Source organism: Bubalus kerabau, chromosome 1, assembly GCF_029407905.1.
Source record: "Bubalus kerabau isolate K-KA32 ecotype Philippines breed swamp buffalo chromosome 1, PCC_UOA_SB_1v2, whole genome shotgun sequence".
In the NCBI taxonomy this organism is placed as follows: domain Eukaryota; kingdom Metazoa; phylum Chordata; class Mammalia; order Artiodactyla; family Bovidae; genus Bubalus; species Bubalus kerabau.
In genome coordinates, this window is record NC_073624.1 from 148,273,843 (window position 1) to 148,299,968 (window position 26,126).

Here is a 26,126-nt window from a genome sequence, read left to right on the forward strand (position 1 = left end):
TGATAAGCTGAGGGAGTGGGAATCTGGACTGACTCCCAAGTGTCCTCAAGCCCCTCTGCTCCCTCTCAAAGTGCTGATAATCAACTGCCCTTCCATTCCTTTCTGTTCTTACCCCCAGGAGCTCTCCTCACCCAGTGCAACAGTCAGGATTCCAGCCTTCTTTCCCCTCAGCATCTGAACTGTCCCCCATGCTGCGAGGCACTGGCTAGAGTCTGCTGTGACAGATAGATCACAAGTTTCTTTCCGTACACTCCTGGGGATTTTTGTCTGAATCCCCATCCCAACCGAGGCCTGAATTTCACGGATTTCACTACAGCGCCTCGCCAGCCGATCGAGATGGAGCCTCTGGATCATTCTTTGTCCCTTCAAGTGAATGGGATAACCCAGGAAAGGGACCAGACACTAGAACCTCAGAAAGTCACGAAAAAGGTTCTTAGAATTGAGTCCCAACTCCTTATTTTACTAGAGAGTAAACGGAGGTCACAGAGGGAAAGTAACTTACGCAAACTGATTAGAAGCAGACGGAGACCTAACTCCTGACCCGAGGGAGTCCACCCCTCGTGGCGTCTTCTTGGGGGCGATCCCAAAGCCAGGGCCAAGGCGGCCGTCCTAGTCCTCCAGGCTCTGCGGAACCCTGACCTGCCGTTCGCGCCGCAGTTGGAGGGAGCTTAATTCCGCGGGAGCTGTGGGCGCCACCCGCCCATCGGTCGGGTTTAGCCCCAGTGACTGCCCATGGGGGAAGAGGAGCTCGGGTTGCCGGGAAGCAGGGAAGTGGGGAGTCCCCCGGAGTGGGAGTTGGGGGATTGGGTTGGGGTGTGGAGAATGACCTGGGAATTAAGCACTTGGAAACCCCTATTGGCCGCCTCTCGGGTGAGAGCAGTGGCCGTCCCCAGGCCACTGGCACGTCCCGCCCCACCCCCTGCCCGGCGCTCAAATCAACCCCGCCCCCCGGAGCCCCGTTCCCCCGGCAGCCGGCGCCGCGCACAGTAAGCCGATCCCTCCCGCAGACCGCGGCCACCAGCGCACCGAAGCTGCGGGCCCTGGCCGCCGAGGCAGCATGGCCCGGCCCGTGCAACTGGCGCCAGGTTCCTTGGCGCTGGTGCTGTGCAGGCTGCAGGCACAGGAGGAGGCGGAGGGTGCGGAGGAGCCTGGCGGGCGCGCTGTGTTCCGCGCCTTCCGAAGAGCCAACGCGCGCTGCTTCTGGAACTCCCGGCTGGCGCGCGCCGCCTCGCGGCTGGCCTTCCAAGGCTGGCTGCGGCGCGGGGTGCTGCTGGTGCACGCGCCTCCCGCCAGCCTGCAGGTGCTGCGCGATGCCTGGTGTCGCCGGGCCCTGCGCCCGCCGCGGGGCTTTCGAATCCTGGCGGTGGGTGAGTGCGGGGCCCGGAAGGGAGAGCGTCAGGCGCGAGCTGCGGGACCGAGCCCTGGCCTTTGGGGCGGGAACTGGCGGTGGAGGGTGCGGATTTGGGAGCGCAGACAGAGTGGCTGGAGAACTGTCCTGAGACGTTCCTTCTTGCTGGGACACAAGAGCTTCCACCTTCAACGAGACATGACTGGACGTGCCCTGGGCCAACTTTAGGGTGTCTCCATTCCTCAACTCTTTGAGGCAGTGAAGTGCACAGGTTCCTGATCGAAGGAACTTTCAGTCTGGAAAAGTGATGTTTTAGGGAGAGAGGTTTAGGGCCCCGGGAGCCGGAAGTGTGCGGTCAGGAGACCGGGGCCTCAGCGCCGGCTTCATGGGTGGGGGTGCTTAGGAAATGTACACCAGGAGCTGGCCAGAATCTACCGATTGTGAACTGGCTGATGTTTTGTTTGTTTTGTTTCAAATTACACGCTTGGAGCGGACAACAGGCTGTGGTTTTCATGCCCTGCTGTACTGGGTGGTGTGGTGGTCTTGGAACAGAGCTTAGTAGAGGGTTTGGGGTCGTTAACTCATAGGGAAAAAGAAATGACAAATGGCGTTCTGGACACATCCCATCCCATTAGCTAAATAGGGAGAATTCCTCCTTTCCAGTCTTTTCAGAGTCCATTTGTTAGGAGACAGCAGCTTTTTGCTTGTGTAAAATAGTTTCTCATTAAGAACATAAGCCGCCACATCACTGAGTGGTCTCTGTTACCCACTAAACTCATGTGGGTGTCAGCTCCCTGCAAACAGCCTGGTTCTGCCTGCATTTATGTGGGGCTATACCATTTGATGGTGTGCTATTGACAAGTCTCCAGTTGTTCCAGCCCTCAATTTTGACTCCTACTGAAGAATCCCTCTCTGTCTCAGCCCATAAATCATCCTCGGAGGAGGAGGAGGAGAACAAGGAGCAGCAATAAAACACATTTGTTTTAGTCCCCAGGTGTAAGGGAGCAGGATAGCATGAGGTACTTGATGTTGTGTATCATCTGCTCAGAGGTGATGTCTCCACATCCTAGGCCGGTGAGGTCGAACCTTGGCTTCTCACCTCCATGCATCCAATTCTGTATGGTACCTCTACCCACCCCCACTTTTCTTCCCTAAAGAGCTCATTTGCAAAGCCACATACACACATTTCATCTCCTTTTACTTGGAGGAGTGAGTGAAGAAAATAGGTTTCTGGCTTTGATAGCGGTGAACCAAGTAGCCAAGCCAAAATTCTCAAAGGGGAAGGGGTCTTTCACACAGGCTGGATGAAAAGCTCTTTTCAGCCCTGTGTCCTCGGTTTTTCTGGTTTGAATTAGCGGCTGCATTCTCTGGTTCCCCCATCCCCCTTTCAAAGGGTGAGCACAGAGCATATTGCAGAGAAGGAGTGGATGGGGTTGGGGTCTGGACCTGAGGGTGAAATAGAGAGGGCTTGTGCTAAGCCAGAGGTAGCTGTGATGCTGCACCTGGGCTGTAGCCAGCAGTGGTGAATGCTGGTTCGTGGGTTGACCCTGTTTGCTGCCATTGGAAAGATGCATTGGACAAAGTGAACATATCACCAGGTACTCTTAATTCTCCACCCACTAGATAGTGCTGCCTCAGTGCGCAGTTCAGGATATGATGGACACTGTATTCTATGGCGTGTGCAGCACAGTGGTCTTTACTCTGGGTCATCTCCCCTGATGAGGGGCTCTTGGAGGGAATAGTTTTGAGGTTATTTAACAGAATATTGATAAGAATTTGAACATAATTCGTACAAAACCACCTACTGGGATATTTTGAGGAAGAAAACAGGGGAGATCTTATTTGATGCTGGTCAGTGGATACACATGAGGAGAGAGGTTTGTTTTAAATGTATTCGCTAATTACTAGTCTAATTTGGGGGTCCTTGGGTCAGATTGCAGGAGAGGAGGCATCAAGGCAGCTCTTGGGCCACCTCAAGAGTCCCAGAAGGTGGTGAGAGGAGGAGAAGTGGATTTCTCTCAAAGATACTGGAAATTTCAGTCCACTTGCTTTCACAAGTCTGGCAGGTCTGGCTTCCAGAAGCTAAAATGAGCTTCCAGGAAGGCAAGGAAGAACAGCTGAGAACTAATGCAGGTTTTCACTCCACTCTCAGTACCTTGTGGGAAAGAGCAAAATGTTAGAAAAAGACACAAAGAATCAATTTGGTCAGACCAGTTTGGTCTCTTTGGCATCATAGATTTTTCATTGTTGTTTTGTTTTTTGAGGCTCATGTACTCCTAAGTAAGGGGTTCCCTGGTGGCTTAGCGGTAAAGAATCTGCCTACCAATGCAGGCGACGTGGGTTTAATCCCTGGGTCCATGGGAGAAGGAGTCCCATGGACACAGGAGCCTGGCGGGCTATAGTCCACGAGGTCACAAAGAGTTGGACATGAGTTAACAACAACTCCTGTATAAGAGCATTTGGGCTTAGGAAGTGTTGCTGATCAGCTCAGACAAAATGCAGGGAGGCAAGGAGGAATGGCCCTCAGTTTTATAAGCCCACTGTGCTCCGTGGGGCCTTCTCCTAGACTTCCAAACCGGGGGCTTATGGTGGCCTTGTAAGATTTAAGGAGGGATTGCTGTAGCCAAGCAGACAGGGGTCACCTGAACCCCAGGGACAGATCTGAATTTAAGGCTACAGCAGTTTGTTTCTCCCCTGTTTTGTGCATCTTCTTTCCCTATTCACTTTCTCTATCCCACTTACTCACTCACTCTGGTGAGAAAAATAGTTTCCAGGCTGACAGAATTTCCCTAAGGGGCCGAAGGATCTTTAGCAGGATAACCAGGCGCTAACTCTTCTTTTGTGCTCTAGTCCTCAAGTGTTTTCTGTTTCTATTCTTTTTTTAAAAAAATTAGCAAATGACCTTAACAACTGATGGGTTGAGCTCTGGAAGCTTCCCAAAACTGCAGGTGGTGGAGATGGGGGACACCTGTGTTTGTTTGGATGAATCAGTCCTTACTGGAGGACCACACCCACTGGGGAGTTGAAAGGTTTATGATGGCCTCCTGGGGTAAGGGAGGGGAGGCCACTTGGCCAAACCAGTTTGTTTTCCGAAATTGGTAGTTGAGGTATCCCAACTCTTTCACAGCCAGTGTGGCCTTTCATCTTTTTCATCGAATGAGAATGAAAATAAGAATGCCTGTGTGAGTTCCTTGGTGATCCACAGTGGTTAGGGTTCTGGGCTTTCACTGCTGTGGCCAGGGTTCAATCCCAGAAACCAAGATCCTTCAGGCTGTGCAGCACTGCCATAAACACAAAACAAAAAAATGCCTGTGGCTTTTTCAAAACACTTGTTTCATTAATGTATTCATATGCTAGATACTGTTCTAGTTTTTTTTTTTTTTTTCTTTCTGTTTTAGTGTACTTTTCACTCAGAGTTGAGTGAGTTCAAGGAGAGAATGGAGTCAGCCTGTGTACTTCATATTTAGTTCAAGAGGGGAGAGCTGAGTGGGAGCCTGGGTTCTGGAAGCTGGCTGGTTCACACGCAGTCTTCTGCATCCCGCGGTGACAGATGTGGGCACTGCAAGACCTGATTCTTGCAAGTCTCTGATTCAGCTGGACAAGAGTAGCCTGGTGTGTGCTTTGAAGGGTACTAAAGATCAGGCTGTCAGGTTGGTGAAGGGGAGGTGATGGGAGGATTTTCCTACCTCTCCTCATGTCTCTCTTACCTGCTCCTTGAAACATCTCTGAGCACAGAGGAATCAAGGTAAAATGACAAGGGCTCCTTCTGAGTCGAGTCCAGCCAGTAATTTATGCTAGGTGTAAATGTCAAACTCTGTTCTGGGATCTTATTTGGGGGAATAATTCAAGGATACGTAGGCCCTGATGGTACAAGAGTTGGGCAAACATCAGAAATGTTCTGACTTACTTTATCTGATTTTGGGAATGGCCGGGGGGTAGGATATGGAGAGATGGTGAGGAGAAGGAATGGGCCAACTCCTATTCTTCCTTGTTTCTGGAGTTGTGTTGTGAATTGGCATCTTGTTGGGTTCAGTAGCTAATGGAATTTTTAGATGAAATTAACAGTGAAATTCCCAAATTATAAATGTAGCATTTCATGCATTTTTCATATAATATACATGAGTGTAACCCAAATTTCCAATACAGTTTGAAAAATTACCATGACCCTAGAAAGTTCCCTCTGCCCCTTCCCAGTCAGCTCTGCCCCCACCCTCAGAAGTAACCACTTTTCTGTGTAAACCATAAATTAAGTTTGCTTGTTCAAGCGCTTCACATAAGTGAAATCATAGACTATATACTGTTTTGTGTGAGGATTCTTCATTCAGCCCAATGTTTCTGAGATTCATCTCTGTTGCATTATTAATTTGTTCCTTTTTATTGCTCAGTAGAAATCCATTTTACTAATGTCAATATATCATGGTTTATTCATTTATCCTTAGATGGACATCTGGAATGTTTCCAGTTTATGGCTAACATGAAAAACTTTTATGAATATTTCTGTACACTTTTTTTGTGCTTTTATTTCTTCTGGGTCCTTACTTAGGAGAGGGATTGCTGACTCCTTAAGTAGGTTATGTTTAGTTTTATGGCACCTTTTCCCAAAGTGTTTGTACGATTTTACACTCATTTTATATTCCCCAAAGGTTTTCTCCAGTGTTTTCTACTAGAAGTTTTATAGTTTTATGGTTTTACATCAGGTCTATGAGCCATTTTATTTATGTGAGTTCCCTAGTGGCTCAGTCGGTAAAGAATCCGCCTGCAATGCAAGAGACATGGGTTTGATCCCTGGGTTGGGAAGATCCCTTGGAGGAGGCCATGGCAACCCCTTCCAGTAGCCTTGCCTGGAAAATCCCCATGGACAGAGGAACCTAGAGGGCTGCAGTCCATGGGGTCACGAAGAGTCAGACACGACTGAGTGACTAAGCACAGCACACAGCACCTGAATGGTATGAGGTGTAGTTTGAAGGTTTTTCTTTTCTTTTTGCATATGGGTGTCCAGTTGTTCATGACAATTTGTTGAAAAGACCAACCTTTCTCATTGAGTTCCATTTGCAACTTTGTGGAAAATCAGTTGAGTATATATGTAAGGGGCTATTTCCATTCATCCTGAGTCTGTCTTTTCACCAATACTGTACTTACTGTATTTTATAGTAAGACTTGAAATCAGATGTTGTGAGTCCTCCAACTTTGTTCTTCCACATAAATTTTAGAATCAGCTTGTCAATGTCTTTAAAAAAAAATACACCTGGAATTTTAATTGGGATTGTATTGAAACAATAGATTAATTTGAAGTTAGATGCGAAATGAATCCTGGTTTTCCTCAAACTGCTCTGGTTTTGGAAATGATAGTCTTGCATCTTGGGAACCCCCTATATCCCAGGCAGACTGGGATGCTTGGTCACCCTTATTTGGGGAGAATTGACATCTTAACAATTTATGTCTTAATTTGTTTTGGCAGTGATTTGTACTTCTAAGTGTTTAAGTCCTAAATATCTTTTGTTAATTTATGTCCCTGAAAACAATTTTGGATTCTACTGTAAATAGAATTACTTTAAAATAAACTTTTTGTTTTGGAAAAATTTTAGATTTACAGAAAAGTTGCAGAGTTTCATATTCGTTACCCAGTTTCACATAATGTTTTACCTTACTTTAAAAGAAGTTGAGATATAATTCCCATAACATAAAATTAACCATTTTAAGGTCTACAATTCAGTGGGTTTTAGTGTATTTACAGTTGTATGATCATTCCCATTATCTAATTCTAGAACATTTTCATCACCTCCAAAGAAACTCTATATCCACTAGCAATATCTCCCCATTCTCCCCTTGCCCAAGCCTCTGCCAACCAGTCATCCACCTTCTACCTTTATGAATTTGCCTATGCTGGACATTTCATGTAAATGGAACCCACACAATATGTGGTCTTTTGTGTCTGGTACATTTTACTTAGCATAATGTTTTCAAAGTTCCTTCATGTTATATCTTATGTACTTAATTTTTATGGCTGAATAATATTCCACTATATGGATGTACCACATTTTGCTTATCTACTCATCAGTGGATGGTTGTTTGCGTTGGTTCCACTTTTTGGCCACTGTGAAGAATGCTATGAACATTTCTATTCAAGTTTGTGTGTAGACATATGTTTTTATTTTGGGGTAGATCCCATTTGGTTATTTTTTTTTAAATAATGGATGGGAAATTGTTTTATTATTTGATTATTTATTTTTTGGTTGCGTTGTGAAACTTGTGGAACTCAGATCCCCAGACCAGGGAGTGAACATACGTCCTTGGCAGTGAGAGAGCCAGGTCTCCAACCACTGGACCACCAGGGAATTCCCCATTTGATTATTTTTTAATAATTTGTTTCTCTAATGAGATTTCTAACCTGTTCATTATAAGTATGTTTTCTTTTTTTAAAAAAATCTTTCAGAATAGCTATACTAGCTTTATTCCTTGTATCCCTATATGGGCCACCAAAAAAAAAAAAAAAAAATTCCTTGTAATTCTACCATCTCAGTCATCTTAGGATCGATCTCATTGGTTGCCTTTTCTTTGGAATGGCTCACTTTGTTTGTATTGTCTAGACATAGATTGTATCTCTGACATTATGGATTGTCATTATGGATTATATCTCTGACATTATGAGTCATATGTTGTGGACACTCTGGATTACTATTTTCCTCAGTAGAGTTTTTTTGTTTGTTTGCTTATTAAGCAACTAATTCGGCTGTGCTCCTATCTCTGAACTCTGTCTCCCCTGCAGTAAATGGCAGGTTGAAATCTCTTAAGGTAGGCTGCTTGTGCCCTCTGCATGCATGGTTCACAGTTCAGTCAGGAGTTTATATTTAGAATTTGGGGTTCCACCTCCATGGCTCACTCGTTTTCAGCATCACTTTCTTGCTGAAGTAGCTGCTCCAAAGTGGCCTTAGATTCTTTAATCCAGTAAGATCGGCTTTTGGGTTTCTGCCATAGTTTCAGTCTCCTGGCCTGGCTCCTAATGTAGCTTGCCTTTAGGTGAAGGGCCATAAAAAATGAGAAACTTATGTATTGCCATTTCCTTCTGAGAGGACTGCCCTTCCAGTTTCTACTGATTTTGGTTGCATTTAAGTACTTTCAAGTTTTTATATTTTGTCCAAAGTTTATGGTGTTTTTTTGCAAGAGGGTTGGTCTAATAATATCTTGTCCACTACTATTAGAAATGAAACCTCATTAATGGGTGTTTTTAAGTCCTGCCTTTTTCTCTTTTAAAACATCATGACCACAGAGAAATTAATGGTTATGACAAGATCATTTAGTGTTCGTCATTCAGTTGTGTCCAGCTTTTTGTGACCCGTGGACTGTAGCCTGCCAAGCTCTATCCATGGAATTCACCAGATCAGAATACTGGACTATTCCCTTCTTCAGGGGATCTTTCCTACCCAGGGATTGAAACAGGGTCTCCTGTGTTGCAGACAGATTATTTAGCCAGTCATCAAAACAAATGCCTCTGTTCCATCTCTTTTCTCTCCCAGACCTTGGTATCCAGTCTTTTATGGCTTATTCTTTTTCTTCTGTTTAGTAGTAACCTGAAATAACTCTGCCCATTTTGCAGATAGGAAATGGAATGAATCAAGCCTGTGATGTGGCTGGTTGTTTGGGTTTCTTACCTTGAGTTTCTTACCTTCCTCTCTATTCATCACCAGTTCTTCCAGGGTTCCTGCAGAGACTCGTAATTTTCACCAGCCAGTGCCCTGGTACTCACTCTCCCTGTGAGCCTGTCAGATTCCTACCAGGCCTTTGGTTCACTCCAAGGTTTGGGAAATGGCAGAAACAGCTGCTCTGACCCCGCTTTTGCTCTTACCTCCCTTTCTACCCGGGATCTCTCCAGCCATGTTTTTCTGGCTTTGTTCTGCCAGATGTTGCCTTTTCCCTTATTCTGGGCAGGGGCAGCTGAAGGGTTTAGTCTGAAAGAGCCAAAGGGCTCACAACAGGGTGTCTTGTAGACATATTTCTGTTATCAAGCTGGATGATCTGAATGTTGCATCTGGGTAGTTAATGAGTGTCCTTAGCTTCATGTTTTGATTTGGCAACTGGTGGATGAGAGGCGGCACCTCTAGTGGCCACCGTGTATGTTGAGGTCCAGTGGGATGAAAAGCGCTGTCAACTTGAAAATCATCTTGGATTCCTCTTCCTTTTGCCTCATCCCCAGCCAGCATGTCACCAAGTTCCATGAGGCTTACTCCTTGGTGTCTCTCAAACCCACCCCTTTCTCACCATTTCCACTGCTACGGCTTTATCCAACCAAGATCCACCATGTCCTACCTGAATTATGGCTCCGGCTTCCTCCCTTTTTATGGTGCTGTCTCCTGGCTGGCCCTGGACACTCCAGTTCATTCCCCATCCTCCAGGTGGACAGACTATCAGCATCTAAACTGCAGATATGATTCTGCTCTTTATCTGCTAGAGTCCCTTCTGCTTTTCTTCTTATCTTTTCAGGAAAAGTCCAGAGCCTTTAACATGTGCTGGAAGGCTCTCGAATCCAAGTCTAGCCTGAACTCCCCCTCACCCCATCTCCCCCATCTTCTGAGGTGCCTGCCTTTCTTTATCAGTCAGCGATCAGTCAGAGAAACAGAACTGCTGTGAAATATATATTAAGAGATTTATTACAAGGAATTGGCTTTGCATGATTGTGAGGGCTGGCAAGGCAAGTCTAAAATCCATTGGTCTGGCCATCATGAAAGGCAGGCTGGAAGTCTCAGGCACATGCCCAGGCTGCTCTGCATAAGTGGAGTTTCTTCTTTTGAGGAGCCTCAGTTCTGCACGTAAGCCTTTTCAACTGATAGAAGCCTAAATTGTCAAGGATCATCTCTCTTAAGTTTTATTGACTTTAATCCCATCTATAGTTTCAAAGTGAAGCTTAGATTAGCATTTGATTGAACAACAGTATCTATAGCCAGCTGACATATAATACTAACCATTATTTCCCTTCAGCCAGACCTGAGTACTGTGTTCTGAACACACTGGGCTCTCACATAGGCTATCTTAGCATGCTGTTCCCCCTGGGGTGCCTGAGATGGGTGCTCTTTGTTGTTGTTCAGTTGCTAAGTTGTGTCTAACTCTTTGCAACCCCATGGACAGCAACACGCCAGGCTTCTCTGTCCTTCATTATCTCCCAGAGTTTGCTCAAACTCATGTCCATTGAGTCAGTGATGCCATCCAACCATTTCATCCTCTGTTGCCCCCTTCTCCTCTTGCCCTTAATCTTTCCCAGCATCAGGGTCTTTTCCAGTGAGTCAGCTCTTTGCATCAGGTGGCCAAAGTATTGGAGCTTCAGCTTCAGAATCAGTCCTTGCAATGGGTACTCAGGGTTGATTTCCTTTAGGATTGACTGGTTTGATATCCTAGCTGTTCAAGGGGCTCACAAGAGTCTTCTCTGGCACCACAATTTGAAAGCATCAGTTCTTTGGTGCTCACTCTTCTTTATGGTTCAACTCTTACATCCATACATGACTACTAGAAAATCCATAGCTTTGACTATATGGACCTTTGTTGGCAATGTGATGTCTCTGCTCTTTTAATATGCTGTCAAAGTTTGTCATAGCTTTTCTTCCAAGGAGCAGACATCTTAATTTCATGGCTGCAGTCACTGTCTACAGTGATTTTGGAGCCCAAGAAAATAAAGTCTCTCACTGTTTCCATTGTTTCCCCATCTATTTGACATGAAGTGATGAGAATGGATGCCATGATCTTAGTTTTTTGAATGTTAGGTTTAAGCCAGTTTTTTCACTTTCTTTCACTCTCATCAAGAGACTCTTTAGTTCCTCTTCCCTTTGTGCCATTAAAGTGGTATAATCTGCATATATGAGATTGTTGGTATTTCTCCTGGCAGTCTTGATTCCAGCTTGTGCTTCATCGAGCCCAGCATTTCTCTTGATGTACTCTGCAAAGAAGTTAAATAAGCAGGCTGACAATGTACAGCCTTGACGTACTCCTTTCCCAATTTTGAACCGGTCCATTGTTCCTTGTCTGGTTCTGTTTCTTCCTGACCCACATACAAGTTTCCAAGGAGGCAGGTAAGATGGTCTGGTATTCCTATCACTTTAAGAATTTTCCATAGTTTGTTGTGAAAAAGTTGGCTTAAAGCTCAACACTCAAAAGACAAAGATCATGGCATCTGGTCCTATCACTTCATGGCAAATAAATGGAGAAACAATAGAAACAGTGGCTGACTTTATTTTTTGGGGCTCCAAAATCACTGCAGATGGTGACTGCAGCCATGAAATAAAAAGACACTTACTCCTTGGAAGAAAAGTTATGACCAACCTAGACAGCATGTTGAAAATCAGACATTACAGGAGATGGCAAGAGTGAACATTGACATTTTAGGAATCAATGAAGTAAAATGGACAGGAATGGGCAAATTTAATTCAGATGACCATTATATCTACTACTGTGGGCAAGAATCCCTTAGAAGAAATGGAGTAGCCCACATACTCAACAAAAGAACCATACTCAGTAAGTCTTTAATCTAATTGTCTGCTGATGGGTGGGGCTCTGCTCCCTCCCAGTTAGTTGTTTGTCCTGAGGTGACCCGGGTGAGCCTGAAATCTACAGGCTCTATGGTCTGGCTATTGGCGACACCCAAGAGGACTTAGGTCAACATGCACCTCCCCAAACTGTTGCTGCCAGTGCCCATGGGTGCTCTTTGGTTTCCCCCAGATCTGCCATGGCTGGAGTCACCATCCCTGTATGTACTTACATGTCTGTTGTTCTCCAAGGGAAAAACAAAGTCTTGAGTCATCTTTGAGTTTCAGATACTTCATTCTTACCTCTGGGGCTGGCTGAGGGATGAATGTCCCAGAAAATTTTGTGGTTATCTCCAGACTATTTGTTTCAAAACATGATCATTTTCCTTCTTTTATTGTACCACGTATTAAGCCTCTTAAGTAGCTCTGTGAATCTTGCACACGATACTACTAAAGAACACCAGCATAAAATTATCTTCAGTTGCTGAATTATCTTCAGTCTCAGCAAAACTGAGAAGAGTCACTGAAAGCTGAAAGTTTCCTGACCACTTAGAACCACTTGGTTAGTGGAGAAAAGTCAGGTTCAAATTCCTGCCCTGCCACTTACTAGCTCTGTAACCTGGAGCTAATCACTTAGCCCTCTCAGCTCTACTGTTTTCATAGATACAAAGGAGATTACAGTAACTTCTTTGCAGCTTGTTTTGAAGAGGTACCTGAGAGTACTCAGCCTATGGCTAGTCCAGAGTCAGAGTCAGGAAAACAACAAAGAAATGGAATCTTTAGCATGGAGGGAGAAGAAAATGTGTCTCTAGCTTCTCATTCTCGCTAGCCTGTCTCCACTGGGGCCTGTGCTGAATATTGCTGGTCTGGCACATGACCATGCTCAAGATCTCTGTCCTTTTGTCCTTGCTTCCTATTTTACACCAGGCCCTTAGTGCCAGTCAGATCCACAACCCTTTGAACCTTATCTCAGATCCAAAGGGTGCCTGGTGCTATAGAAAGAACCCTGAATTGGGATTTCAATACCTGACTTTGAAACTAACCCTGCTGCTAAGTTGCAGGGAATCTTTAGGTCAGTCACCTCACTTCTCTGGGCCTCTGGGTGTTCAGCTGTGAAGAGCCCACTGCTCACTTTGGCTTTGTTGACTGGCTCAGGCTTCCCAGCTCCTGGCTTGGCACTAGCCTGTCTGAATCAGCCTGCCAGTCACCTATGTCAGGAGGCGCAGATGAAAGCTCACATTAAAGTTGCTTAAGTTATTTTCCACAATCAGGGATGTTGAATCTTCACCTTATTCCTTCCCACACATCTTGATTCTCTAATAGTATCCTTCTTCGCCATGTGTCTGAAGTCTCGAGGCTGTTGGAGCTCTCCATGCTGGGCCTCCCTTGCTCACATGATCATTTATTAGGTATGCACTGAGCCTTTATTATGTGGCTGGCCCTGCGCATGCATTGAGGGACAAAATGCTCATACCCTCACCTTAGGGGGCTTGTTGACTAGGGTCAGATGAACAAATAAGTGATACAGAATCATATGAAGCAAATTAAAAAAAAAAAAAAAAGAATCATGTCGAGCAATAGAAGGACAGATGATCAAGAGCCCCATAAATATGTACACATGATTCCAGGAGAAAGTATCACCTGAACCAAGATAGGAAGAATAAGTAGATGTTAGCTTGATGAGAAGCACACTTTGAGCAGAGGTCAGGGGAGGGCATGTGTCCCTGGGCAAGGCCCACATGGAAGAACCACCAGCATCTGAGCACAGCCAGAGCATGGAGTAGGAGGTGGGCAGTGGCATGAAGGGCCTGGAGAGGGGCTGGCCTGTGACAGGCCTTGACTGCTATACTGGGGAATGTGGATTTGAGCCTGAGCCACTGAAGAGTATCAAGGAGTTGAGTACATGTTCGTGTGTGTGATTACTTTCATACTCTTATTCAACACAATACATCATAGATGTTTCCCAGCCTCATGTGTGTATTATCTTCATAGAGATTGTTGCCTGTACTCGTGCCTTTGACCTCTGTGGATCTACTGCAGTTTATGCCATTGGTGCTCTTTCAGTGGTTACTCTGTCATCTGAGTAAGGTCATAAAAAGAGCCCAAAGGCCATGCAGGAGACCCAAGATCTAATTCTGTCCCTAACCAGATGAGTGACCAGCTTTTCATCTGGTCCTCTTGGAGCCTTGGTTGCCTTGTCTGTTGGCAAGTCTTCTATCTGCCCTTTATACTTCACAGCATTGGCATTGGGCTCAAATGAGATACTATCTGTGAAAACATTTTGTAAAATACAAAGCACAAGCACCAAGATATCTTTCCATTTACTATCTTTCATCAATGTTTTCAGGCTCTCACATCCTTAGTTAAATTTATTCCTAAGGATTTTATTCTTTTGATACTATTGCAAATGGAGTTATTGTCTTAGTTTCCTTCTTAAATAGTTCCTTGTTGGTAAATAAAAATGCAACTGATTTTTTAAAATTGATTTTTGTATGTCGATTTTTATATCCTGCAATTGTACTCAATTTGTTGATCCATTTTAACAGCTTTTATGGGGTCTTTAGGGTTTTCTGCATATTTTATCATGTCATCTGTAAATATATAATTTCAGTTATTTCCAATTTGGATGACTTTTATTTCTTTCTCTTGCTTAATTGCTCTGGCTGGGAGTTCCAGGACTATGTTGAATAGAAGTGGTGAGAGTGGGCATCCTTATCTTGTTTCCGATGTTATAGGAAAAGTTTTCAGTTTTTCCCCATTGATTATGATATGAGCTGTGGGCATTTCATGTATAGCCTTTTTTATGTTAATTTAATTAAGGTTAATTTGTAACCCACTCTAGTATTCTTGCCTGGAGAATCCCATGAACAGAGGAGGCTGGTGGGCTACAGTCCATAGGGTTGCTAAGAGTCGGACACGGCTGAAGTGATTTAGCAGCAATGTTCATGGATTGGAGGGCTTAATATTTTGAGCTTTTTATTTTGTATTAGGATATAGCAAATTAACAATGTTATGATAGTTTCAGGTGAACAGCAGAGGGATTCAGCCATATATATACACATGTATCTCCTCTCCCAAACCCCCCTCCCATCCAGGCTGTCACATAACAGAGTTCCATGTGCTATACTGTAGGTCCTTATTGGTTATCCATTTTAAATATAGCAGTGTGTACATGTCCATCTTGTCCATGCTACCCGAAGTGATCTATGGGTTCAGTGAATTCCCTATCAAGATCTCAGTGGCAACTCTGAATAACCAAAATAGTCTTGAGAAAGAAGAACAAAGCTGGAGGTATCACACACTCCAATTTCGAACTATATTACAAAGCTATAATAAGTCAAATGATATAGGAGTGGCGCAAAAGCAACGTAGATTAATGGAGCAGAATAGAAAGCCCAGAAATAAACCTCTGCTTATGTGGTCAATTATTCTATAGCAAAGGAGGCAAGAATATACAATGGGGAAAAGACAGTCTCTTCAGTAAATGATATTGAGAAAATTGGACAGCTATATGCACAAGAATCAAACTAGACTACTTTGTCATACCGTTCACAAAATAAACAAAAGGGACTTCCCTGGAGGTCCAGTGGTTAAGATTCCATGCTTCCACTGCAGATGGTATGGGTTCAATCCCTGGTCAAGGAACTTTGTGTATATGTATATATATTTGTGTATATATGACAACAAACAAACAAACCTCAAATGGATTAAAGACATAAATGTAAGACCTGAAACCATAAAACTCCTAGAGGAAAACATAAGCAGTACACTCTGATATCAAAGAGCAATCTTTTTTTGGATATGTCTCTTCAGGCAAGGGAAACAAAAGTCGAAAATAAACAAATGGGACTACATCAAACTGCAGAGCTTTTGCACAATGAAGGAAATTATCAACAAAATGAAAAGCAATCTACTCAATGGGATATTTGCCAATGATATGTCTGATGTGAGCTAATATCCAAAATATACAAAGAACTCATCCAACTTGGTTAAAAAATGGACAGAAGACCTGAATAGACATTTCTCCAAAGAAGATATAAAGATTCCCAATAGACTTGTGAAAAGATGCTCAATATTGCTAGTCATCAGGGAAATACAAACCAAAGCTATAGTGAGACATCATGACTTACAGCTGTCAGAATGGCTATTATCCAGAAGTCAACAATGGGAATTCCTTGGCAGTCCACTGGTTAGGACTTAGCACTTTCACTGCTCAGGCCTGGGTTCAGTCCCTGGTTGGAGAACTCGGATCCTGAATGCCACGTGATATGGACAAATTTTAAAACAACAACAATAACAAGAAGTGTTGGCGAGGATATGGAGAAAAGTGCATTGTTGGTGAGAATGTAAGTTGATACAGCCACCATGAATAACAATAGGAGGTTCCTCAAATAATTAGAAATAAAACTACTGTGCCCTCCAGAAACTCCACTTCTGGGTAGTCATCCAAAGAAAGGCACTAATTAAAAAAAACAAAAAACCTAATGTTCATTGTAGCATTATTTGCAATAGCAAAGATATGGAAGCAAACTAAGTGTCCATCAATAAATGAATAAATGAACGAATAAAGAAGATGTGGTATGTATACATACACAGAAACTTATACACAATGGAATATTCAGTACAGTTCAGTTCAGTCACTCAGTCATGTCTGACTCTTTGTTACCCCATGGACCGCAGCATACCAGGCCTCCGTGTCCATCACCAACTCCCGGAGTTTACCCAAACTCATGTTCATTGAGTCGGTGATCCCATCCAACCATCCCATCCTCTGTCTTCTCCTTATCCTCTTCCCTCAATCTTTCCCAGCATCAGGCTCTTTTCAAATGAGTCAGCTCTTCCCATCAGGTGGCCAAAGTATTAGAGTTTCAGCTTCAACATCAGTCCTTCCAATGAACACTCAGGACTGATTCCTTTATGATGGACTGTTTGGATCTCCTTGCAGTCCAAGGAACTCTCAAGAGTCTTCTCCAACACCACATTTCAGAAGCATCAATTCTTTGGCACTCATTTTTCTTTATAGTCCAACTCTCACATCCATACGTGACTACTGGAAAAAACATAGCCTTGACTAGAAGGAACTTTGTTGCCGAAGTAATGTCTCTGCTTTTTAATATGCTATCTAGGTTGGTCATAACTTTTCTTCCAAGGAGTAAGCGTCTTTTTATTTCATGGCTGCAGTCACCATCTGCAGTGATTTTGGAGCCCAAAAAAATAAAGTCTCTCACTGTTTCCACTGTTTGCCCATCTATTTGCCATGAAGTGATGGGACCGGATGCCATGATCTTAGTTTTCTGAATGTTGAGCTTTATGCCAACTTTTTCACTCTCCTCTTTCACTTTCATCAAGAGGCTCTTTAGTTCTTCACTTTCTACCATAAGGGTGGTGTCATCTGCATATTTGAGGTTATTGATATTTCTCCTGGTAATTTTGATTCCTGCATATACTTCATCCAGCCCAGAGTTTCTCATAATGTACTCTGAATATAAGTTAAATAAGCAGGTGACAATATACTTTACGTATTCCTTTCCTGATTTGGAACCAGTCTGTTGTTCCATGTCTGGTTCTAACTGTTGCTTCCTGACCTGTATACAGATTTCTCAAGAGGCAGGTCAGGTGGTCTGGTATTCCCATCTCTTTCAGAATTTTCCACAGTTTATTGTGATCCACACAGTCAAAGACTTTGGCATAGTCAATAAAGCAGAAACAGATGTTTTTCTGGAACTCTCTTGCTTTTTTGATGATCCAATGGATGTTGGCAATTTGGCCTCTGGTTCCTCTGCCTTTTCTAAATCCAACTTGAACATCTGGAAGTTCACGGTTCACGTATTGCTAAAGCCTGTCTTGGAGAATTTTAAGCATTATTTTGCTAGCGTGTGATATGAGTGCAGTTGTGCAGTAGTTTGAGCCTTCTTTGGCCTTGCCTTTCTTAGGGTTCACTGTGCAGGGAACACAAGTTCCAATCCCTGGGAAGATTCCATGTGTGCCACCACGTACTGAGGCCCCAGCACCCCAGAGTCCAAGCTCCACAAGAGAAGCCACTGCGATGAGAAGCCTGCGCACCGCAATTGGAGTGTAGCCTCTGCTTGCCACAACTAGAGAAAGCCTGTGCATGGCAATAAAGACCTAGCACAGCCAAAAATAAATTAAAAAAGAAAAACTGATCCTTTTTAGGTAAGCAGGTCTGAGTTTTAACAAATGTAAACAGTTTGTAACCACCACCACAATTAAGATATAGAATACTTACATCATCCCCGAAATTCCCTAGTACCCTTTGTAATCATTCTCATCCTTCTATCCCTGACTCCTGGCAACTACTGATCTGATTTCTGTTCCTATAGTTTCTCCTTTTCTGGAATGTTGTAAGGACATCATACAGTGTATAGTTTTTTGTGTCTGGCTTCTTGCACTTTGGATAATGCTTTTGAGATTTGTCAATGTGCATATCATTAATTCATCCCTTTTTGTTGCCAAGTAGTATTCCATCACATAGATGTTCCACAGCATGTTCATCCGTTCACCTAGTTGATGGACATTTAGGTTCGCTTTCAGATTTTAGTGATTATGAATAAAGCTGCAACAAACATTTGCTAACAGGTCTTGGTGTGGATGTATGTTTTCATTTTTCTTAGGTAAATACCTTGACATGGGATTAGAGAGCTATTTTGAAACCAAAGTGTACCATTTTTGTATTCTCAACAGCAATGTATGTGTATTCTATTTGTTTTGATGTTGTATTTGATTTGATTATTTTTGCCTATTCTAATAGGTAGTGGTATTTCTTTGTGGTTTTACTTTGTATTTTGTTAATGCATCTTTTCAATAGCTTTGCCATTTGTATCTTCCTTGAGGAAGTAACTATTCAAATCTTTTGCCCATTTAAATTGTTTTACTCTTCCATTATAGGAGTTCTTAGTATATTTTCCTATGTCTTTTATGAGATATGTGTTTTCTTCCAATCTGTAGCTTGTCTTTTTATTATTATGATTATTTACCAGAATCTTGGGAAGAATAGAAGTGTTTAATTTAAATGAAATACAATATATCAGTTTTTAAGGCAATGGCACCCCACTCCAACACTCTTGCCTGGAAAATCCCATGGACGGAGGAGCCTGGTGGGCAGCAGTCCATGGGGTCACGAAGAGTCGGACAAGACTCAGTGACTTCACTTTCACCTTTCACTTTCATGCACTGGAGAAGGACATGGCAACCCACTCCAGTGTTCTTGCCTGGAGAATCCCAGGGGCGGCGGAGCCTGGTGGGCTGCCGTCTATGGGGTCGCACAGAGTCGGACACGACTGAAGCGACTTAGCAGTAGCAGCAGCAGCAGCAGCAAGAAGCCTTTGCTGAACTGAAATCACGAAGATTTTTATCCTTTTAGAAATTTTATACTTTTAGGTTTACGTTTAGCTCTATGACGCGTTTCATAAAATTTTTGTATACGGTGTGAGTTATTGGTCAGAGCTCATTTTTTAAATCTTTTTTCATTGATATGTCCAATTTTTCAAGAATCATTTACTGAAAAGACTATCCTTTCTCCACTGAATGATCTTGGCCATGCGTCACACATTAGCTGGCCACGTGTGTTGGTCTATTTCTGGACTGTACACTGTTCTTTTCATCTAGATGCCTGTTTTGTCACCAGTCCTATACTGTCTTGATTACTGTAGTTTTGTAGTAAACCTTGAAATCAAAGTTGTCAAGACTTCCAACTTTGTTTCTTTTTGTTTTTGTGGTTTTAGGTCCTTTGCTTTTCTATATAAACTTTAGATCAACTTGTCAATTTTTAAAATTTAAAAAATTCTGCTTGAACTTTTTAGTATTGTATTAGCTCTGTGGATCAATTTGAGGAGAATTCACATCTTAACAAACTGAATCTTCTGATGTATGGACGCGGTATGTCTCTCTGTTAAATTTTCTCTGTTTCTGGCTGTGTGTTACAAATATAAACTTTGACCTTTGACTTCTGGAGTCTTTGAAGGCCTTCTGTGAAACCAAATGCCTTCCAGATGCCAAAGAGTGAGCAATGCAGGTGCACGCTTGCGTGTGTGCTAAGTTGCTTCAGTTGTGTCTGACTCTTTGAAACCCTATGAACTGTAGCCTGCCGGGCTCCTCTGTCCATGGGATTCTCCAGGCAAGAATACTGAGGTAGGTAGAAAATGGAAACCCTGGAAGACCCATTTAAGTTCTCAAGAGGCGCAAAGGCACTGAGGATCAAAGAGAGACAAATCCCTTGGGAAGAATTAGCAAATTCATACCAGCTGAGAGGAAAAATATTTTGAAAGGCGCCAAAAGATGACCCTTGTTTAAGGTTTAAGAGCATTAGCAGATACATGTTGGTTGGGATGGCTGGGGTTGTCAGGGATTTCATTGTGTCAGGTCTGGGTGGGTCTGGGCATTGGAGGGCAGACATATTCTCAAGTCTTCTCTCCTGCCTACATCCTCCCTGGAATCACTTGAGGCTTTTCCTTTAGTTGTTGATCAAGAGCCATGCTAGGCCAGCTTCAGTGTGGGTGCCAGGGAGGGCAGAGTGAGGGGCGATGAGTCTCCTTGCCCTGTGCATAGGCTGAGCACCATTTCCTGTACTGGAAAACATGTCATTTTTATATCTTCTTTAGGGCAGAGGCAAGGAACCTGCCTCTAGTCCCTGCTAATTATCCATAATTGAAAGGTGCTAGTTCCAGCCAGCGGAGAAGGCAATGGCACCCCACTCCAGTACTCTTGCCTAGAAAATCCCATGGATGGAGGAGCCTGGTGGGCTGCAGTCCATGGGGTCGCAAAGAGTCAGAATGACTGAGCTACTTCACTTTCACTTTTCACTTTCATGCATTGGAGGAGGAAATGGCAACCCACTCCAATATTCTTGCCTGGAGAATCCCAGGGACGGCGGAGCCTGGTGGGCTGCCGTCTATAGGGTTGCACAGAGTCGGACACGACTGAAGCGACTTAGCAGCAGCAGCAGCAGCAGCAGTTCCAGCCAGACTTCAGCCAGGTCAGGCAACACCCAGCTTCCTTGCCGACTTTCACCTAAGTCCAAGTGGAAGGATCAGACTGTAGAGAACCAGGGCATTCAAGGCATGTCCCTGCATTGTCTCTGGATGGGTGAGTCCTCTCCCTTCTGAGCAGTATAAAAGGGAAAGGGAAAGCTAGTCAGGGTCGAAGCTTAGCAAGATGAAGTATGTGTGTTTGTCCCTAGAATCTGTTTCACGATTGTTCTTTAATCCTTGTTCTCCAGATTTTGGTTCCTGTTGGAATACAGCTTGAAAAATTACCTGCAAGGAGCAGCTTTGGTGTTTGCTTTATTTTGTATGTTTGTTTTTGTTGTAGCCTGAATCTGTTTCTCTTAAACTTTCTATCATCTGACTCTTCACAGTCCTAAGAGAAGAGAATAAAGAAATGGTGTGCCCTTTCAGTGGTAACTGTGGATCACATAAAATGGTCCATCTCTGGAGAGCAGTATAGCATTTGGTGACGGTGCCTTTCAGAAATCCCAGGGGCCGAGTTTTGTCTTTAAACTGAACTTAATTGTCTAGCCCTGTAGTGGCCCGTAGTTATATTTGCTGGTTGAGAGTCCTGGTAATAAAAAGAACGTGTTTTTAGTATAGTATTCTAAGTGGATCAAAGTGCTATAGACGTTAGTGGCTACTCGTGCACTTCCTAAACAAAGCTGAAATCAGTCTTCTCAAGAGGAAGCCTGGTTCTCCAACTCAGGGCACTTCACAAGGACAGTGCCTTCTGTTTTCGGTCTTACTCTTTCATCCTGCACAGTGGATTATGGCATAATTTTAGGGCATTATTTCCCAAAGTGTGGCATGGACAGCATTGGTAGTGCTAACATAACTTGATTTACACATACATTTAAACATTCTCTTACTGAACTAAGGTATACCTTCTATTTAACAAATGGCACTGATTTTCTGCTTACAGTAGGGACATCAAGTTTGCTCAGTAATTATTTTAATAAAGTGGATTTGGAGATAAATATTACATATATGGATAGGTCCCAAATCTCAAAGGTGGCCCAAATGATTGATGTTTAGGAAATAGTGGGCTAGAGTTTCTAAGCCATTAACTTTTCAACTTCACTAAACTGCCAGGAAACCCTTGGTAGCTTTTGTGTTGCAAAAGCTCCCTTGGAGTTCAATTCTGTGTTCAGTTCAGTTCAGTCGCTCAGTTGTGTCTGACTCTTTGTCCCCAAGAGCTGCAGCACGCCAGGCCTCCCTGTCCAACACCAACTCCTGGAGCCAACCCAAACTCATGTCCATTGAGTTGGTGATGCCACCCAACCATCTCATCCTTTCTCATCCCCTTCTCCTCCTGCCCCCAATCCCTCCCAGCATCAGGGTCTTTTCAAATGAGTCAGCTCTTCGCATCAGGTGGCCAAAGTATTAGAGTTTCAGCTTCAACATCAGACCTTCCAATGAACACCCAGGACTGATTTCCTTTAGGATGGACTGGGTGGACCTCCTTGCAGTCCAAGGGACTCTCAAGAATCTTCTCCAACACCACAGTTAAAAAGCATCAATTCTTCAGTGTTCAGCTTTCTTTATAGTCCAACTATCACATCCATACATGACTACTGGAAAAACCGTAGCCCTGACTAGACAGACCTTTGTTGGCAAAGTAATGTCTCTGCTTTTTAATATGCTGTCTAGGTTGGTCATAACTTTTCTTCCAAGGAGTAAGCGTCTTTTAATTTCATGGCTGCAGTCACCATCTGCAGTGATTTTGGAGCCCAGAAAAATAGTCTCTCACTGTTTCCCCATCTATTTCCCATGAAGTGATGGGACCAGATGCCATGATCTTAGTTTTCAGAATGTTGAGCTTTAAGCCAACTTTTTCACTCTCCTCTTTCACTTTCATCAAGAGGCTCTTTAGTTCCTCTTCACTTTCTGCCATAAGGGTGGTGTCATCTGCATATCTGAGGTTATTGATATTTCTCCTGGCAATCTTTGATTCCAGCTTGTGCTTCATCCAGCCCAGCATTTCTCATGATGTACTCTGAATATAAGTTAAATAAGCAGGGTGACAATATACAGCCTTGACATACTCCTTTTCCTATTTGGAACCAGTCTGTTGTTCCATGTCCAGTTCTAACTGTTGCTTCCTGACCTGCGTACAGGTTTTTCAAGAGGCAGGTCATGTGGTCTGGTATTCCCATCTCTTTCAGGATTTTCCACAGTTTATTGTGATCCACACAGTCAAAGGCTTTGGCATAGTCAATAAAGCAGAAATAGATGTTTTTCTGGAACTCTCTTGCTTTTTCGATGATCCAGTGGATGTTGGCAATTTGATCTCTGGTTCCTCTGCCTTTTCTAAAACCAACTTGAACATCTGGAAGTTCACAGTTCATGTATTGCTGAAGCCTGGCTTGAAGAATTTTGAGCATTACTTTGCTAGCGTGTGAGATGAGTGCAATTGTGCGGTAGTTTGAGCATTCTTTGGCATTGCCTTTCTTAGGGATTGGAATGAAAACTGACCGTTTCCAGTCCTGTGGCCACTGCTGAGTTTTCCAAATTTGCTGGCATATTGAGTGCAGCACTTTCACAGCATCATCTTTTAGGATTTGAAATAGCTCAACTGGAATTCCATCACCTCCACTAGCTTTGTTTGTAATGATGTTTTCTAAGGCCCACTTAACTTCACATTCCAGGATGTCTGGCTCTAGGTCAGTGATCACACCATCGTAATTATCTGGGTCGTGAAGATCTTTTTTGTACAGTTCTTCTGTGTATTCTTGCCACCTCTTCTTAATATCTTCTGCTTCTGTTAGGTCCATACCATTTCTGTCCTTTATTGAGCCCATTTTTGCCTGAAATGTTCCCTTGGTATCTCTAATTTTCTTGAAGAGGTCTCTAGTCTTTCCCATTCTATTGTTTTCCTCTATTTCTTTGCATTGATTGCCCAGAAAGGCTTTCTTATCTCTCCTTGCTATTCTTTGGAACTCTGCATTCAAATGGGAATATCTTTCCTTATCTCCTTTGCTTTTCACTTCTCTTCTATTCACAGCTATTTGTAAGGCCTCCTCAGACAGCCATTTTGTTTTCTTGCATTTCTTTTTCCTGGGGATGGTCTTGATCCCTGTCTCCTGTACAATGTCAGGAACCTCTGTCCATAGTTCATCAGGCACTCTTTCTATCAGATCTAATCCCTTAAATCTATTTGTCACTTCCACTGTATAATCATAGGGGATTTGATTCAGGTCATACCTGAATGGTCTAGTGGTTTCCCCCCCTTTCTTCAATTGAAGTCTGAATTTGGCAATAAGGAGTTCATGATCTGAGCCACAGACAGTTCCTGATCTTGTTTTTGCTGACTGTATAGAGCTTCTCCATCTTTGGCTGCAAAGAATATAATCAATCTGATTTCGGTGTTAGCCATCTTGTGATGTCCATGTGTAAAGGCTTCTCTTGTATTGTTGGAAGAGGATGTTTGCTATGACCAGTGTGTTCTCTTGGCAAAACTCTATTAGTCTTTGCCCTGCTTCATTCCAAGGCCACATTTACCTGTTACTCCAGGTGTTTCTTGACTTCCTACTTTTGCATTCCAGTCCCCTATAATGAAAAGGACATCTTTTGGGGGTGTTAGTTCTAAAAGGTCTTGTAGGTCTTCATAGAACCATTCAACTTCAGCTTCTTCAGCATTACTGGTTGGGGCATAGGCTTGGATTACCGTGATATTGAATGGCTTGCCTTGGAAATGAACAGAGATCATTCTGTAGTTTTTGATATTGCATCCAAGTGCTGCATTTCAGACTCTTTTGTTGACTATTATGGCTACTCCATTTCTTCTAAGGGATTCCTGCTCACAGCAGTAGATAAAATGATCATCTGAGTTAAATTCACCCATTCCAGTACATTTTAGTTTGCTGATTCCTAAAATGTTGACCTTCACTCTTGCCATCTGTTTGACCACTTCCAATTTGCCTTGATTACATGGACCTAACATTCCAGGTTCCTATGCAATATTGCTCTTTACAGCATCGGACCTTGCTTCTATCACCAGTCACATCCACAACCGGGTGTTGTTTTTGCTTTGGATCCATAGCTTCATTCTTTCTGGAGTTATTTCCCCACTGATCTCCACTAGCATATTGGGCACCTACTGACCTGGGGAGTTCATCTTTAAGTGTCCTAACTTTTTGCCTTTTCATACTGTTCATGGGGTTCTCAAGGTAAGAATACTGAAGTGGTTAACACCCTCATTTTAAAGCTGACACTTTTGTCAGTAGCTGAGATTCCACCACATCTTGTTTGTTTATACTTAGACTTTAGTGTGGTTCTGCTCTGCCTTTTGCCATATGGGGGCCATGAGGAAAGGCTGTGGGACCTACTGACTGGGACTGCCAGCTCCAGTTACACAGATTGGAGGCATAGAGAATGAGCGTTGAAAGCAGGAAGGGTGAGAAATGTTTTTTTCCTTCTGACACCTACTAATTCTCTGATTCTCTGACAACTGGGTGTTGCACAATTAGCTCTGGGTAATTAGTGTCAGATTCCACAGGCTTCAGGGTTCAGTCCCATAAGACTGTCCTCTCTTCAGATGTCAGTTGAAAGTGTTGGGTCCCCAGGTTATCAGACTTCTACTTGCTTACAAAATCAAGAGTTCTCACAACCACCCTCTCCAGGTTTAAGAATTTTCTTGAACAACTCGAACTTAGAAAAGTGCTTTATTTACTGTTACCACTTTATTGGGGCTTCCCAGGTGGCTCGGTGGTAAAGAATCTGCCGACCAATGCAGGAGATGTAAGAGGCGTGGGTTTAGTCTCTGGGTAGGGAGGATCCCCTGGAGTAGGAAATGGCAACCCACTCTAGTATTCTTTCCTGGAAGATTCCATGGACAGGCTGTATGTAGTCCATGGGGTAAGAAAGACTTGGACATGACTGAGTGACTGAAGACCAGTTTATTATAAAGGATACAACTCAGGAAGAGCTAAACAAAAGAGTGCATAGGACAAGGTGTAGGAGAGAGGTTCAAGGTTTCACGGCCTCTCCAACGCCTGATGTATTCAACCTGGAAGCTCTCCTAACTCTATTGTTTAGGAGTTTTTATGGAGGTTTCATTACATATACAGGATTTATTAAGTTATTGGCCACTGGTGATCAGTGCAGTTTCCAGCCCCTTACCCATCCCCATAAGTTGGAGAGTAGGCTGAAAGTTCCAAGCTTCTAATCAAGGCATGGTCTTCCTGGCATCCAGCCCCCATCCTGAGGCTCTCTAGGGGCCTGCCAATTACCTTTAACACTCATGAAATTCCACAGGTTTTAGGA

The 26,126-nt window shown here is 43.4% G+C and overlaps 1 protein-coding gene across 9 annotated transcripts in view; it reads left to right on the forward strand.

Moving 5' to 3' along the window:
• The first annotated feature begins 1,042 nt into the window (after positions 1-1,042).
• The window catches only part of STOX1 (storkhead box 1), a 52,714-nt gene continuing 27,630 nt past the window's right edge, over positions 1,043-26,126 (forward strand). The window contains exons 1-2 of one of the 9 annotated variants that reach the window (XM_055591423.1): positions 2,412-2,946; positions 17,790-18,030. Coding sequence is in view for 1 of the 9 variants with exons in the window: in XM_055591407.1 (XP_055447382.1) it covers positions 1,058-1,367 (310 nt within the window). In the remaining 8 variants the exon portion in view is untranslated. Of the gene's footprint in view, positions 1,368-2,411; positions 2,947-4,746; positions 5,094-17,789; positions 18,031-26,126 lie in introns of those variants that run through there. The other 8 variants (XM_055591414.1, XM_055591429.1, XM_055591436.1 and 5 more) reach the window with 8 other exon arrangements.